Source organism: Salpingoeca rosetta, assembly GCF_000188695.1.
Source record: "Salpingoeca rosetta unplaced genomic scaffold supercont1.14, whole genome shotgun sequence".
NCBI lineage: Eukaryota > Choanoflagellata > Craspedida > Salpingoecidae > Salpingoeca > Salpingoeca rosetta.
Window position 1 is genome coordinate 258101 of NW_004754920.1, and position 11893 is coordinate 269993.

Here is an 11893-nt window from a genome sequence, read left to right on the forward strand (position 1 = left end):
TCGGTGATCGTTGAGGGAACAGTGAGCACGTGCTCAGAGAACGAGCCAGGCTCATTCGTGGCGCTCACATCCACCACCTGCATACCCAGCAAGGAGTCTGTAATGCTGGTGCGCAGCTGCATGCGGGCAAACGGAGCGACGGCATCCACACGCCGCCCAAACGCAGCGCGGAGCCGCAGGCCTTGGTTCTCCTCCAGCACCAGGTTCGGAACGGATTGCCTCAGTGCTGTGCCAGGTTGCAGGAATGCCACTTGTGCGCCTGCTGCGGGCGGCGGCAGTGGCAGCCCGTATGTGCTCGTGGCTGAGCTGTGCACGCCGCCAAAGGCACCGGACACCGACCACCCAGGTGCACTCGTTGCAAAGAGGCCAGGGCTGCCCAGCACAGGCTCCTCAAACGAAGGGTTTGCAATGGGCACGTCAGCATAGAACAGGCCTTCGCTGGTCGTGCTGGTCGTGCTGGTCGTTGTGGTGGTGGTGGTAGTGGTGGTGGTTGTGGTGGTGGTTGTGGTTGTTGCAGGTGTTGTCGTGGTGCTGAGCAGCGACTCCGGAAACGAGGTCAGCGCCTGCCCAAGGTACAGCTCTGCCCGGTACATGGTGCCGGTGAAGAAGCTGGAGCCACCGGTTGAGGTCGGGCGCATGCCCACCGTTACACGGCACCCTGTTTGAGTACACGGTACAAGGCCGCTCGGAAGCGTGCGCGTGCCAATGGTTGCCCCATCGACATCGAGCCTCACAGTCACACCATCCACAGTCACGAGGATGCGGTGCGTCTGCCCATCAGCAAGGGAGCTGCCGTCAAGCACGAAACTGAGCGTCTGGTCGGACGCCTGGGTTGGATTGCTGCGATAGTACACAAACACGGCGTTGAGGTTGCGGCTGTAGTACACCGCCAGGTGTCGCGTGGATGGTGTGGCTAGCGCGAAGAGGTAGCCAAAGTCCACGATCTCTGCCTCGAAAGCAAGCGAAACAGCGTTGAGGTCGGCACCATCAACAACGGAGATGGGAACCTCCGCGCCTCCAGTGCCGTCAAATACGATGCCGGCACGTGTTTCATTGAAGGCAAATCCAGCGCTCGTGAGCAGGTTCACGTTGTCTTCGCTGGTTCCTTGTGCCAGAGACAAGGGGTTCGGCGCGCACGTTGCAAGTGCGAGTGCAGTGGTGATGAGCAATGGCACAGCCCATCGCAGCACAGCGAGTGGGCGCCCCATCATTGTGGCTTTCTCCGCTCACAGGCGTATGCGTCACGTAAAGAGGGCACTGCGTCAAGCCCGATGCACGACGGCGGCACAGGTTGCAGTTGCCGTGAAGGGACGAGGGCAGCGCGCAAGAAGGACACCAGGTGGTTGGTTGGTTGGTGAAGGCAGCGGCGTGTTCGCAAGGGCGCACAGCACAGGTTACGCACACAAGAGAGACCCAAAACAGGTGAGCCAATGGTAGCAATGATGATGTCGCTTTCGCGCAAAGGGGGGTTGCATGCAGGCAAGCAAGTAGCAGCACAGAAGGAGAGGCGGAATCCGATGCATCCCTAACAAGGTGGGGCCAGCACAGTGAAATTGGTTGGTGTGCGAGAGGTGGCTTACCGATTGTCGTCCTTTCGTCGTTCGTTGGTCCGTCCAAAAAAGCTGGAGATAGGGCGGGGGGTTGGATGACAAAGTACTGTTGTGAGATGCCGCGGTGTGGTCGTGTGAGGTGTCGCTGTTAGGAATCGCGCAACGAGCGAAGCACCCACCAAGATGCCACCAAATCAGATGCAGGTGAGGCTGAGCGCTGTTGGCCAGGTGGTGCTGCTGGCTGGCTTGAGGTGTTTTGCCACTGTGCCAACAGCAAAGCCAACGAGAACTGCAGCGGCAGGAGAGGAAACAAACAAAACAAGCGGCAAGCCACCGGCTCAATTTTTCAGCTGTTTATGAAAGATGCCGACCAATAATCTCAATGCGAGCGGCTTGCTTGCATGCAAATCCCAGAATGGGTGGGGCGAAGTGTGTTGAGGCATACATAACAGCAACAGAGCAACATCACTGTCAGCGCAAGCCAAAACACGCAGCAGCAAAACACAACATAGCACGCGTCAAAGCGATGATGAGCAACAAACGAAAAAGCAAGGAGGCGGGTTCGTGCGTGTGGGAAAGGATGAACATTTACACACAACACGAAACAAAACAGCAGAGGTGGAAACAGCGACGAAGCAGGGGAAGAAATCGAGTGGAGGAAAGATGTCGCAGCATGCTCCTTGCGGATCTTCTCAACCGTGCTCACAACACCCTCGTCGCTCTTCGCTGGCCGCGTCCTCCTTCTCCTTGAGCAGCTTGATGCCCTTGTACAGCGCGCAGATGATCTCCGCCTCCGTGATGCAGAAGCGCGCGCGTGGCGAGATGTCGCACACACCGCCCTCGCCAATCGGCGTGTGCTCTCCGCCAATCCCGCGCACGCTCAGCCCAAGCGGCTTGCACACCTCCTTCGCCTTGGCATCTGTCCCGTCAGCCGTCAGCTTCGGAAGCCCAATGTGCACGCTCGCGCGCATCCCCGTGCCCAGGTTCGTCGGGCAGCTCGTCACAACGCCGTAGTCTGGCGACATGGCAAACGACAGGCCCTCAATCCCGCTCACAACATCAAGCGCCGTCTTGAGCCGGTCAAACACGTCGTTCAGCACCGTGCCCTTCTTCATGCACATGATGCGCAGGTGGTCCTCCTCGCCAACCCAGATCACAAACCCGCGGTCCTCAGACACGTAGCACCCGCGCCCGTACGGCCAGTCAGACGCAATGCCCGCGCTCGCCAGGTACGGGTCTGCCGCCATGTCCTTGAACATGATGTGGTCCGCCACCAGCTGCTTGTACTCCTCGTCGCTGATCTTGTCCGGGTGCCCGGGCGTCAGCGAGTTGTACCCGCCCCCGTACTCGGGCATTGCCTTGAGCTTCTCAAACGCCTCGCACATCTGTGTGCCATGTGTGCCATGTGCGCGCGATGTGAGTGATGTGTGAGCGAGCGAGGAAGAGAGTGGGGTGGGGGCGAGGTGAAGCAGTGAGGGCTCACGCATCAGGGTATGAACGCACACGCATACACGCATACACATGCACACACGCATACACAAGGCTGACGCGGTCCTCCTGCGTCATGGCGCCTGGCAGTGGGAAGTCAGCAAGGTTGCGTGGTTGCGTCCAACGCGCACGCGCATGCTCAGGGCTGGCAGCCCAAGTGCCGCAAGGTCGAGCTGGAAGGCCTTCAACCCCAGACAGGTCCCAGCTGTTCACGTGCTTGGCATCCTCGGCAACGCCGTGGTAGTCCGCAATCACCTTGCTGAAGAACGGCTTGAACCGGTCGTAGTCCGCGGGCTGCATGGCGTCTGTGTCGTGCCGTTGTGCACGTGTGTTGTGTGTGTGTGTGTGTGTGTGTGTGTGTGTGTGTGCGTGTGCATATGTGTGTGTGTATGTGCATGTGCGTGTGCGAATGCGTGTGTACGTGTGTGTGAATGCGCGCGCGCGTGTGTGTGAGCGAGTATGTGAGGGGACGCATGAACACGTAGGCGAGAGAGAGAGAGAAAGTGTGTGTGTGTGTGTGTTTGTGTGTGTTGAGGCATACATAACAGCAACAGAGCAACATCACTGTCAGCGCAAGCCAAAACACGCAGCAGCAAAACACAACATAGCATGCGTCTGCACGCGCACGGTGTTGTCGCATCTACTCACAGCAGCCCATGGAAGAGTCTGGGTTCTCGAGACCGCTGCGAATGCACTGGAGCAGGTCTTTGGTTTCCTGTGCAAGGCTGAACAAGTAGTCCAGGTTGATGTGCTTGGCCATGCGGTTCTCCGGGTGGTCTTTGCGGATGCTGCGGATTGTCTCGGAGATCTTGTCCTCATCAACAGGCGCTGCATCGTGCGTGCATTTCACATTGAGCAGCTTGATGCCCTTGTACAGCGCGCAGATGATCTCCGCCTCCGTGATGCAGAAGCGCGCGCGTGACGCAAGGAGGAACAGTTGGGTCACTTACTTGGCGATTTGCCGATGGGAGGGAGCGGCGTGCGTGCCTTGCCCTCGGCGTGGGCCGGCGTTAAGGGTTTGCCCTTGGAAGGGGTGAGCGGGGCCAGGGGCATGCCAGCCTTTGCCGGAGGCTTACGGTGGTGGCCAGTCTGCACACGGGAGGGGGCTTTGCGCGTGCGCCGCTTGCCGACAAACATGTTCCACGCGTACGTGGTTGGTGGGTTCTCTTGCACTTTTGCCATGCATTCTGCAAGGAACCTGATGGGATCCTCTGGCTGGTGGTACATGAGACCTGCCATCAAGCTCTGGCAGCAAACACGCAAGCGAAACGCGGCACAAACGGTGTTGTTGAGGGAGTGTGTGTCTTCGTACTCATGATGCTGTGGCACGTACTTTTGGTTTGCCTTCCATACACAAGTCACGTTGTCTCACCAACGGGTACAATGGATACGGGGCAAGGCACATGCACACAAACAGCACAAGCAGCCCAAACAACAAGGAAGCAACAACCCTGCTTTCAGAAACACCAACAACCAGAGCTACCTCGAAGAGCTGCGGAATCTTGTGCTCAGCGACATATTGCTTGCCGCTGTGATCTCTCATCGACATGATGCTGGTACTCGCCGAGCGACGGCAGTCAATCGCAGGACACGATGTTCGATGCTGCTGCTCGCTCTCGTGTCCTCGTGTTGTTGGCTGGGTGGGTGGATGGATGGATGGATGGATGGATGGATGGGAGGAAGGACGCACACAACAACAGAGGAAGTGGGGGTTGTTTTGTTTGGGTGTCAGTGGCTGCTGGTTGTTGTTGTTGTTCCTATGTGCGGTGGATATGTCAATGCGCACCGATTGTTGATGCTGTTTATGTGCGAAACATACAAATTTCGCGGGAAACAGGCGTTCCTTGGCAACCTCTTCCTCTTCAGCGAAACCTGCTTTGCACTGCCACAAACAGCTGCTTGGCAACCTCGCGCCCCTGTTCTTCCCAATGCCGCCGCCCTTGCTCATACTCAGCAGACCCTGAGACGCACGCAAGAGGTTGATGAGGGGGGGGGGGGATGTGTGAGGGAGAGGTGGGTTTGCTCTTTCTTGGTTGCAGAGCAATGCAGAGCCTCCAAACAGCACAGATGCACACAGCCACACATGCACAGGGAACAGACAAGTTGCACACATCCCACAGAAAGACACGCAGGCACGCAGACACACACACACACACACACACACACACACACACACACACACACACACACACACCTGCAGGGTGGACAATGTCTTTGCCTGTGAGGTTGGCGCCCATGCCAACGGAAAACGCGCCTGCATCCCACCACTGATGCGCGTTATCAGGTGAACAGCCACCAGAGGGCGCAATGTTCATCTGGCGCAGCGGAGACACGCTGAGCATCGACCTGAGCGAGGCACGCAAGATGTCACATGCCATGGTGTGCCAGCGTTGTGAGTCACTCAAAACAACACAGTGTGCGGCACCACCACAACAATCCTGACACCGCAGTCGCAACCACACCATTTGCAACCGCACTCAACCGTCAACAAACTTGAGGATTCTTGGGCCAAGCATGCTGGCATGGAAGAGTTTGATGACGCGCGCCCCGCGGCGGTGCATATCCCACAGCTCATTCGACGTCATCCCTACAGTGAGACGTGCGTGCGCGTGCGTGTGCGTGTGCGTGTGCGTGTGCGCGTGCGTGTGTCTTGTGAGTGTGCGCGTCACACATGTGTTTGAGGAACACTCGCGTGTGAGTGTACACGTGCACTTGTGGAATTAGCTTGTCTTCATGTGCACATGTTGTGCGTCTCGTGCGCGCGGACATGTGTGTACCTGCGGGAACAGCGAGGACGCCGTGCTTGTGACATTCGTCAATGAAACCTTTTGGCTCAATTGGCGACAGTGCAAACGCAGCACCTGTTGCAAAAAGTTGCGTGAGAGGAACGTGACACATCCCAAGTAGCATTGAGAGGTAACGGCACACGAGAGAATGGGTCGCAAGATGGTAGCGATGCATGCGCGTTGTACACATCGTAACACCAACAACGCAAACACACACACACACACACACCTAGGGCAGCAATGTCCTTGATGATGGGCACATCCACATCCATAACTGTGCCGACGCCGACACACACGTGCGATGGCACCTTCGCTGCAAGCTCAGCCAGCACACGGCGCCAATTAACCTGCGCACGCGCAGCAACAACAGCGTATGGACACACAGCAAGGAGGGGGTAAAGTGAGGTTGGGATGGCACAACACACAACACACAAACACAACGCCACATGGACCACGTGGGGCACGTGCGTGTTTCAGCGCGTACGGTGTCGAGGGTGACTTCGATGGCCCTGCAGCCCATGTCACACAGCTCCAAGCCCCGCGCAATGGCTGGTGGCCACAAGAACCAAGCATGAGGGAACGCGTGCACACACGTGAGTTGGGACAACAGCACGCGAAACACACTCTCATCGTGTGCATGCGTTTCGTGCATCTGTGTTTGTGTTTGTGTGCGTGCGTGTGTGTGTTGTGGCGGGCCAAGGTTGGGCGCACCTGCATCTGGGTTCTTTGCGCGCAGAATGGCGATGACGCCTGCTCGCCGCAACTTGGCCATGGTCGCGTCAAGGCGCCTGAATTCGACACACAACACACACACACACACATGTTCGAGACACACACACACACACACACACACACACACACACACACACACGCACGCACGCACACACACACACACACACACACACACACACACGTACATTTACACACAACGCATGCATACAAAACCGTGGCCCTGGTGAGTGCAAGGATGATAGAGCGGTCGCGTGCAAGAATGGCAAAACAAGACATTCGTGGTCGCACGTTTCCACGTCGTTTGTAGATGTGTCGAGTGTCTCGATGTTGAGTGGTTTGCCCTTCGACTGCGCTTCTACAGACGACAGCTGCGCCCGTGTCACCTGCGAGTGGTCGCCTTGTGTCTCCTGACACATGGCTGAGCGTGAGTGAACATGAGTGCATGAGAGCGAGCGAAAAATGAGTGAGTGGATTGAAGTTGACAAGGCGGTGATCATCACGCGTCCACAAGACCCTGCCTACGCGATGACAGCCATGTCAACAACGAAAACCGCAGGTATTCACTACAAGCACACACACACACACACACACACACACACACACACACACACACACACACACCGACACGACACGACACGACCCAAACTCATTAGCAACCGCTATGGGTAGTTTAAACCTGGTGGCTGCCATGTACCGTCGGAGCAGCCTCACAGTCCGTGGGACGGTACATTACCATGGGTGATATCCCAATGACCGACAAATACACACACACACACACACACACACACACACACACACACACACACTCGCACGCACGCACGCACGCATGCACGCACGCGCGCACACACACACACACAATCACACACGCACACACCAGCCAGGATGTCTGCATGTCTGGCTGCGGCTGTGAGGGATGGCGAATTGTCGTGGCCGTGAAGCGAAAACCTGAGGCGTTGGTGGTGACGCAGGCACATTGCCACGCACAGAGCCGTGTGAATGAGGCACGGCGGTTGCACATTCGCACAGACACACACACACACACACACAGACACAGACACAGACACAGACACACAGACACACACACAGAGACACAGACACAGACACACAATACAACACACACACACACACATACAACCCAACACACACGGACACATACACACACACCCGACAGATAGACAGACAGACAGACAGACAGACAGACAGACAGACAGACAGACAGACACACACACACATGACCGCATTGCCCACCAGTCCAGCATGCCTGCTGCCCAGGCACTGCCGCCGCCACATTCGTCCTTTGGGCGATGGTACACGGGCGTGACAAGCGTGTTGTGCACACCAGCGTCACTCGCAATCACTGCACGCATGCATGTTGGCAAGCAGCGGAGCCAGCGTGAGGTTGGCACGATGACACGATACTAGGATGACATCACACGAAAAACATCATTGCATGCTGGGCAAGCACGTTGCGAACATGTTTGTGTGCACAAGTGCACGCGACATGGGGCGGCTTCCCTCCATTGCCGCTCACCTGACCACCGTTTCTGGAGCCCAGTCTCGTCACGCGTCTTGAAGCACACGGCAAGGCGACGCACACACACGTGGTGCTGGAAAGCACGCATCAGTGCACCCCACGCTGCATCCTCGTATGGCGTGTCGGCGGCAGGAACGTGAGAGCGCAGCACCTGCACGTGTACGTGTGTGCGTGATGTGTGATACGTGATGCACGTTGGCATGTGTGAGTGTGTGTTTGTGTTTATGCGTGTGTGATGTGTGATGGTGGTGTGTAAGTGCCAATCACGCGTGCCGTGAAAAGAACAGAATCAGGACCTTCGGTTTCAAATCAGCATCACAAGCTGGCGACTATACCGGAAGCTCCTGGTCAACAATCTCCAGCAGTGACGCGACGGAGAGGATGAGCAACTCCACGTGCTGCAAGTGGGGAACCATGATGGACCACAGCTTCGACAGAGTGCCTAGATGAATGATGACACACAGGTGTTGGTGGGGAGATGAGATATGGTATGACGACACCGAACAGCAACACTGCACTGGTACGGATGTGCTCTGACCACCTCTCACTGTCACACCCACTGTCTCTGGTCGTCGCTCACTCTTACATGAACACACACACACACACACACGCACGCACGCACGCACGCACGCACGCACACACACACACACACACACACACACACACACACACACACACACACACTCACTCACACGCACACACACACACTCACTCACTCACATACGCACACACACACACACGCGCACGCACACACACACACTCACACACGCACACACACACACTCACACACACACACACACACTCTCTCTCTCTCGCTCTCTCGCGCGCGCAGAGGCAGAACGAAAGGGGGCACCGAGTTGTTTGCGGTGGTTGAAATCGATGCTGATTGGAATCCTGCGCTTGATGGCCGTCATCATCGCACGTGTCCACGAGTTGTACGACTATAAACAGCGACATACAGACCACAAGAAGACAGTCAACGTGAACACGCAGGAGCAGTCAGTATCATGCACAACAACAGCGTGCAAACAACATGGTAGCATGCTATGAACGCACGTTCTCGGAGATCATTGGCGTGATGCCCGTCATGTGCAGCCACTTCTTGTCTGACCCTCCCAAGATCTGAAGCAGGGTGCGGTGCGCCTGTGAGTATGCATATGACAACGCAAACGCAGGCTTGGGCAGAAAACGTCGTGTTGACATTCACAGCACACACAGGGCATGTACACACACACACACACACACACACACACACACACACACAGATGCATGACATGCACACCCACCCACCCACACCCACCCACACACAACATCCTACATCGCAAACCTTGTCCCAGTCAAGCTGGCTCGGGTCGTGGAGCGCAAACGCAGAGTGCTGGCGCTGGTAGTGCACCCGCTTCAGCTCTGGCAGGACAGTGAAGGTACCGACATCGGCACCGGGGATGCGCAGCACAAACTGCTGGTCGACCCCAGCCAAGTCACCGCTGCGGTACACCAGGTCGCCCAGCGGCCCCGTGGGCAACACTGACACCCACTGCGGCGCGGGTGTGCTCTGCTCGCGCTCCCCTTCCTGTTCGTCGGCTCTCAGGCGCGCAAGCGCAACACACACGTTCAGCTCATCTCCTCCAATGGAACGCAGCATAACCTGTGCATTGGGGCTGTGCGAGCATCCCCCCGGCACAAGTGGGTGTAATCATGGCGCAAGTGTGAGAGACACGTTGAAGGCTGTGTTTGTGATTGCTGGCTGGCACAAGAACTCACCTCAGCCACCCCCACCGCCACCGCCAATGCCATGAGGTGTCATACACCAACCAGTGAGCCAGCATACTCACTCCTCAGGTGCTTGATCCACTGCCATTGGCGCATACCGCACCATGGCTTCTCCAAATGCGACCACCCGCATCTCGCTCGCTCGCTCCAGTGAGTGCTTCGTGGTGATGGCTGCTGGTGGCTGGCTCGACAACAACAAACACAAACAAGAGGCTTGAATATTCGTTCAAATCATTCACAAATCGCCAACAACGGCTGCTTCAGCAGGAGGAGGTGTTGTGGTTGACAAGAACACACAAGCAGGTTCTGCTTTCCTTGGCTCCTTTGCTTGGGTGGTGTTGGTGTCGTTGGTGGTGTTGGTGCAACGAAGACACTGGTTGACTGTGTGTGTGTGTACGGGTGAGCGAGCAAACAGAGTTGTTGAAGACAATGTCGTCCCAACAACGTAACGTGGCGGATTGGGAAGTGGAGGAAGTTGTCCTCTTCTTTGTGCAGAATCGGTTGCAGAACTATCTTTCGATTGTTCGCACAAACGCCATCAACGGAAAGAAGCTCCTCTCCCTTGATGACAGCGCGCTCGCCGACCTGGTATGTGAATGGGCATGTGGAGGGGAGGGGGGTTCCATTGTTTCCTTTGTGTGCGTTTGTGTATTTGTGTGTGTAAGTCTATATGTGTGGCTTTTTTAATTGCTTTTCTTTGTGTGTGCTCTCTTGCCTTGAATGTCTGCATCTGCACTTGGCTGAGATGGCCGTGACAGCTTGTCCCGTGTGCATCAGATAACCCGGTACCTCACACCGCGCCTGCTTGACGTCTTTTTCGACGTGCAGGGCATCAGCAAAGCGGATGATCGCCAGCGATTGCTGGAAGAGCTAAGAAAGCGCAGGCGACACGCCTCCTTCACATACTCGGAGGTGCAAGCAACGCGTGCCGCCCAGGATGCGCAGGCGGTGAAGGCAGATGACATTGTGATGAAGCTGCGGGGCATGTTCCCCGACATTGCCGAGCCAAGCATTCGGTATATCCTCTCGTCGAACAACAACAACGAGGCGGCCGCACTGGACACCCTCCTTGCCCTGCAAGCGCTCGGGCGCGAACCAAGCAGCCACAGCGACGACGACGATGGCAATGACGGCCATCAGGACCAGCACCGTCACCGTGCGGGTGGTGGCGACGTGTTCAGACAACAGCAGCCCGCGAGGGAAACAGTGCGGCGGCATTCACCGCAGCGGACACGTGTGCATTCGAGCGACCACGGCGGTTCCACGGCCGGCGAGGGCGACGTGAGCCGATACGGGAGCCACGTCGAAGGCGCAACCTTGCAGCTGCAGGGCGTTAGTCTTGGTGAATCCTCCTCGGATTCGGTGAGTTGAGTGTGAGTGTGATTGTGTGTGTGATTGTGTGCTTTTGTGTGTGTGATTGTGTGATTGTGTGCTTTTGTGTGTGTGTGTGTGTGTGTGTGTGTGTGTTTGTGTGTGTGTGTGTGTGTGTGTGTGACATGTTTGCGCGTGCATGTCGCCGCTTATGCTGTGCGTTCGATTTGTACGTTCCTCACAAGCAGTGAGAGCATAACGTCATCAGCTGTCCCCTGCAACCGTTTTAAACGCACTCGCTCACCTCGCCTGCATGTCTCCCCCCCCCCGATCTATCTCCATTGCACCAGCCCCGCCGGCACGGCACCATGCGGCGTGGCGAGCGACACGTGTCTTCGTCTGCGCTGCTGTCGTCATCTGACGTTGATCCCGCTGTTGTCGACCATATGTGCGGCCTCTTCCCGGAGCTGGAACCCGAGCTCATCGTCCACGCCCTCGAACTTAACGACGGTGCGTGTATGAATGCGTGGTCGTGTGTGTGTGTGGTGTGTGTGTGTTGTGGTGTGTGTGTGTGTGTTGTGGTGTGTGTGTTTGTGTGTGTGTGTGTGCGTGTTTGTGCGTGAATGCGTCTGCTGGTGTGAGTGGATGTCTGTGTGTCTCTGGCTTTGAAATGCGAGAATGCGGTGAGCTCAAACCACCACCACCACCATCTTGATGTCCAT

At 56.8% G+C, this 11893-nt stretch overlaps 4 protein-coding genes across 4 annotated transcripts in view; 1 reads left to right on the forward strand and 3 right to left on the reverse strand.

Moving 5' to 3' along the window:
• Nucleotides 1-1645, reverse strand: part of PTSG_12405 (uncharacterized protein) — a gene marked incomplete at its 3' end in the record, with an annotated part of 7712 nt that extends 6067 nt beyond the window's left edge. Inside the window, exons 1-2 of the mRNA XM_004993003.1 lie at nucleotides 1581-1645; nucleotides 30-1257 (exon numbers count right to left, since the gene is read on the reverse strand). Of these exons, the coding sequence (XP_004993060.1) occupies nucleotides 30-1211 (1182 nt within the window). The 5' untranslated portion in view covers nucleotides 1212-1257; nucleotides 1581-1645. The remainder of the gene's footprint in view (nucleotides 1-29; nucleotides 1258-1580) is intronic.
• Nucleotides 1609-4833, reverse strand: PTSG_12406 (uncharacterized protein). The gene is made up of 6 exons (XM_004993004.1): nucleotides 4522-4833; nucleotides 3989-4283; nucleotides 3687-3866; nucleotides 3078-3343; nucleotides 2257-2935; nucleotides 1609-1839 (listed from the first exon to the last, which is right to left on the reverse strand). The coding sequence occupies exons 1-6, from the start codon at nucleotides 4585-4587 to the stop codon at nucleotides 1745-1747; spliced, it is 1581 nt and encodes a 526-aa protein (XP_004993061.1). The 5' UTR covers nucleotides 4588-4833; the 3' UTR covers nucleotides 1609-1744.
• On the reverse strand, nucleotides 4813-10085 carry PTSG_12407 (uncharacterized protein). Its single transcript, XM_004993005.1, has 16 exons — nucleotides 9923-10085; nucleotides 9418-9748; nucleotides 9147-9212; nucleotides 8944-9031; nucleotides 8426-8532; nucleotides 8088-8241; nucleotides 7805-7913; nucleotides 7431-7501; nucleotides 6845-6974; nucleotides 6536-6612; nucleotides 6309-6373; nucleotides 6054-6171; nucleotides 5816-5899; nucleotides 5532-5625; nucleotides 5233-5384; nucleotides 4813-4998 (listed from the first exon to the last, which is right to left on the reverse strand). Exons 1-16 carry the CDS (start codon nucleotides 9991-9993, stop codon nucleotides 4901-4903), a joined length of 1815 nt encoding a protein of 604 aa, XP_004993062.1. The 5' UTR covers nucleotides 9994-10085; the 3' UTR covers nucleotides 4813-4900.
• Nucleotides 10086-10103: 18 nt separating this feature from the next.
• Nucleotides 10104-11893, forward strand: part of PTSG_06171 (uncharacterized protein) — a gene marked incomplete at its 3' end in the record, with an annotated part of 8026 nt that continues 6236 nt past the window's right edge. Inside the window, exons 1-3 of the mRNA XM_004993006.1 lie at nucleotides 10104-10448; nucleotides 10689-11222; nucleotides 11522-11681. Of these exons, the coding sequence (XP_004993063.1) occupies nucleotides 10290-10448; nucleotides 10689-11222; nucleotides 11522-11681 (853 nt within the window). The 5' untranslated portion in view covers nucleotides 10104-10289. The remainder of the gene's footprint in view (nucleotides 10449-10688; nucleotides 11223-11521; nucleotides 11682-11893) is intronic.

Bases quoted from the DNA above. Each gene is read 5' to 3' on its own strand.
- PTSG_12406 (XM_004993004.1), bottom strand. From the start codon at position 4,587: ATGTCGATGAGAGATCACAGCGGCAAGCAATATGTCGCTGAGCACAAG. The intron at 3,344-3,686 runs GTGAGTAGATGC...GGCACGACACAG, and splicing joins AGACTCTTCCATGGGCTGCT to ACGCCATGCAGCCCGCGGAC. The intron at 1,840-2,256 runs GTGAGCACGGTT...CTGCCGCTGCAG, and splicing joins CGAAGAGCGACGAGGGTGTT to TTCTCGTTGGCTTTGCTGTT.
- PTSG_12407 (XM_004993005.1), bottom strand. From the start codon at position 9,993: ATGCGGGTGGTCGCATTTGGAGAAGCCATGGTGCGGTATGCGCCAATG. The intron at 9,213-9,417 runs GTTTGCGATGTA...ACCCTGCTTCAG, and splicing joins GCCAGCTTGACTGGGACAAG to ATCTTGGGAGGGTCAGACAA. The intron at 9,032-9,146 runs GTGCGTTCATAG...CGCTGTTTATAG, and splicing joins CGCCAATGATCTCCGAGAAC to TCGTACAACTCGTGGACACG.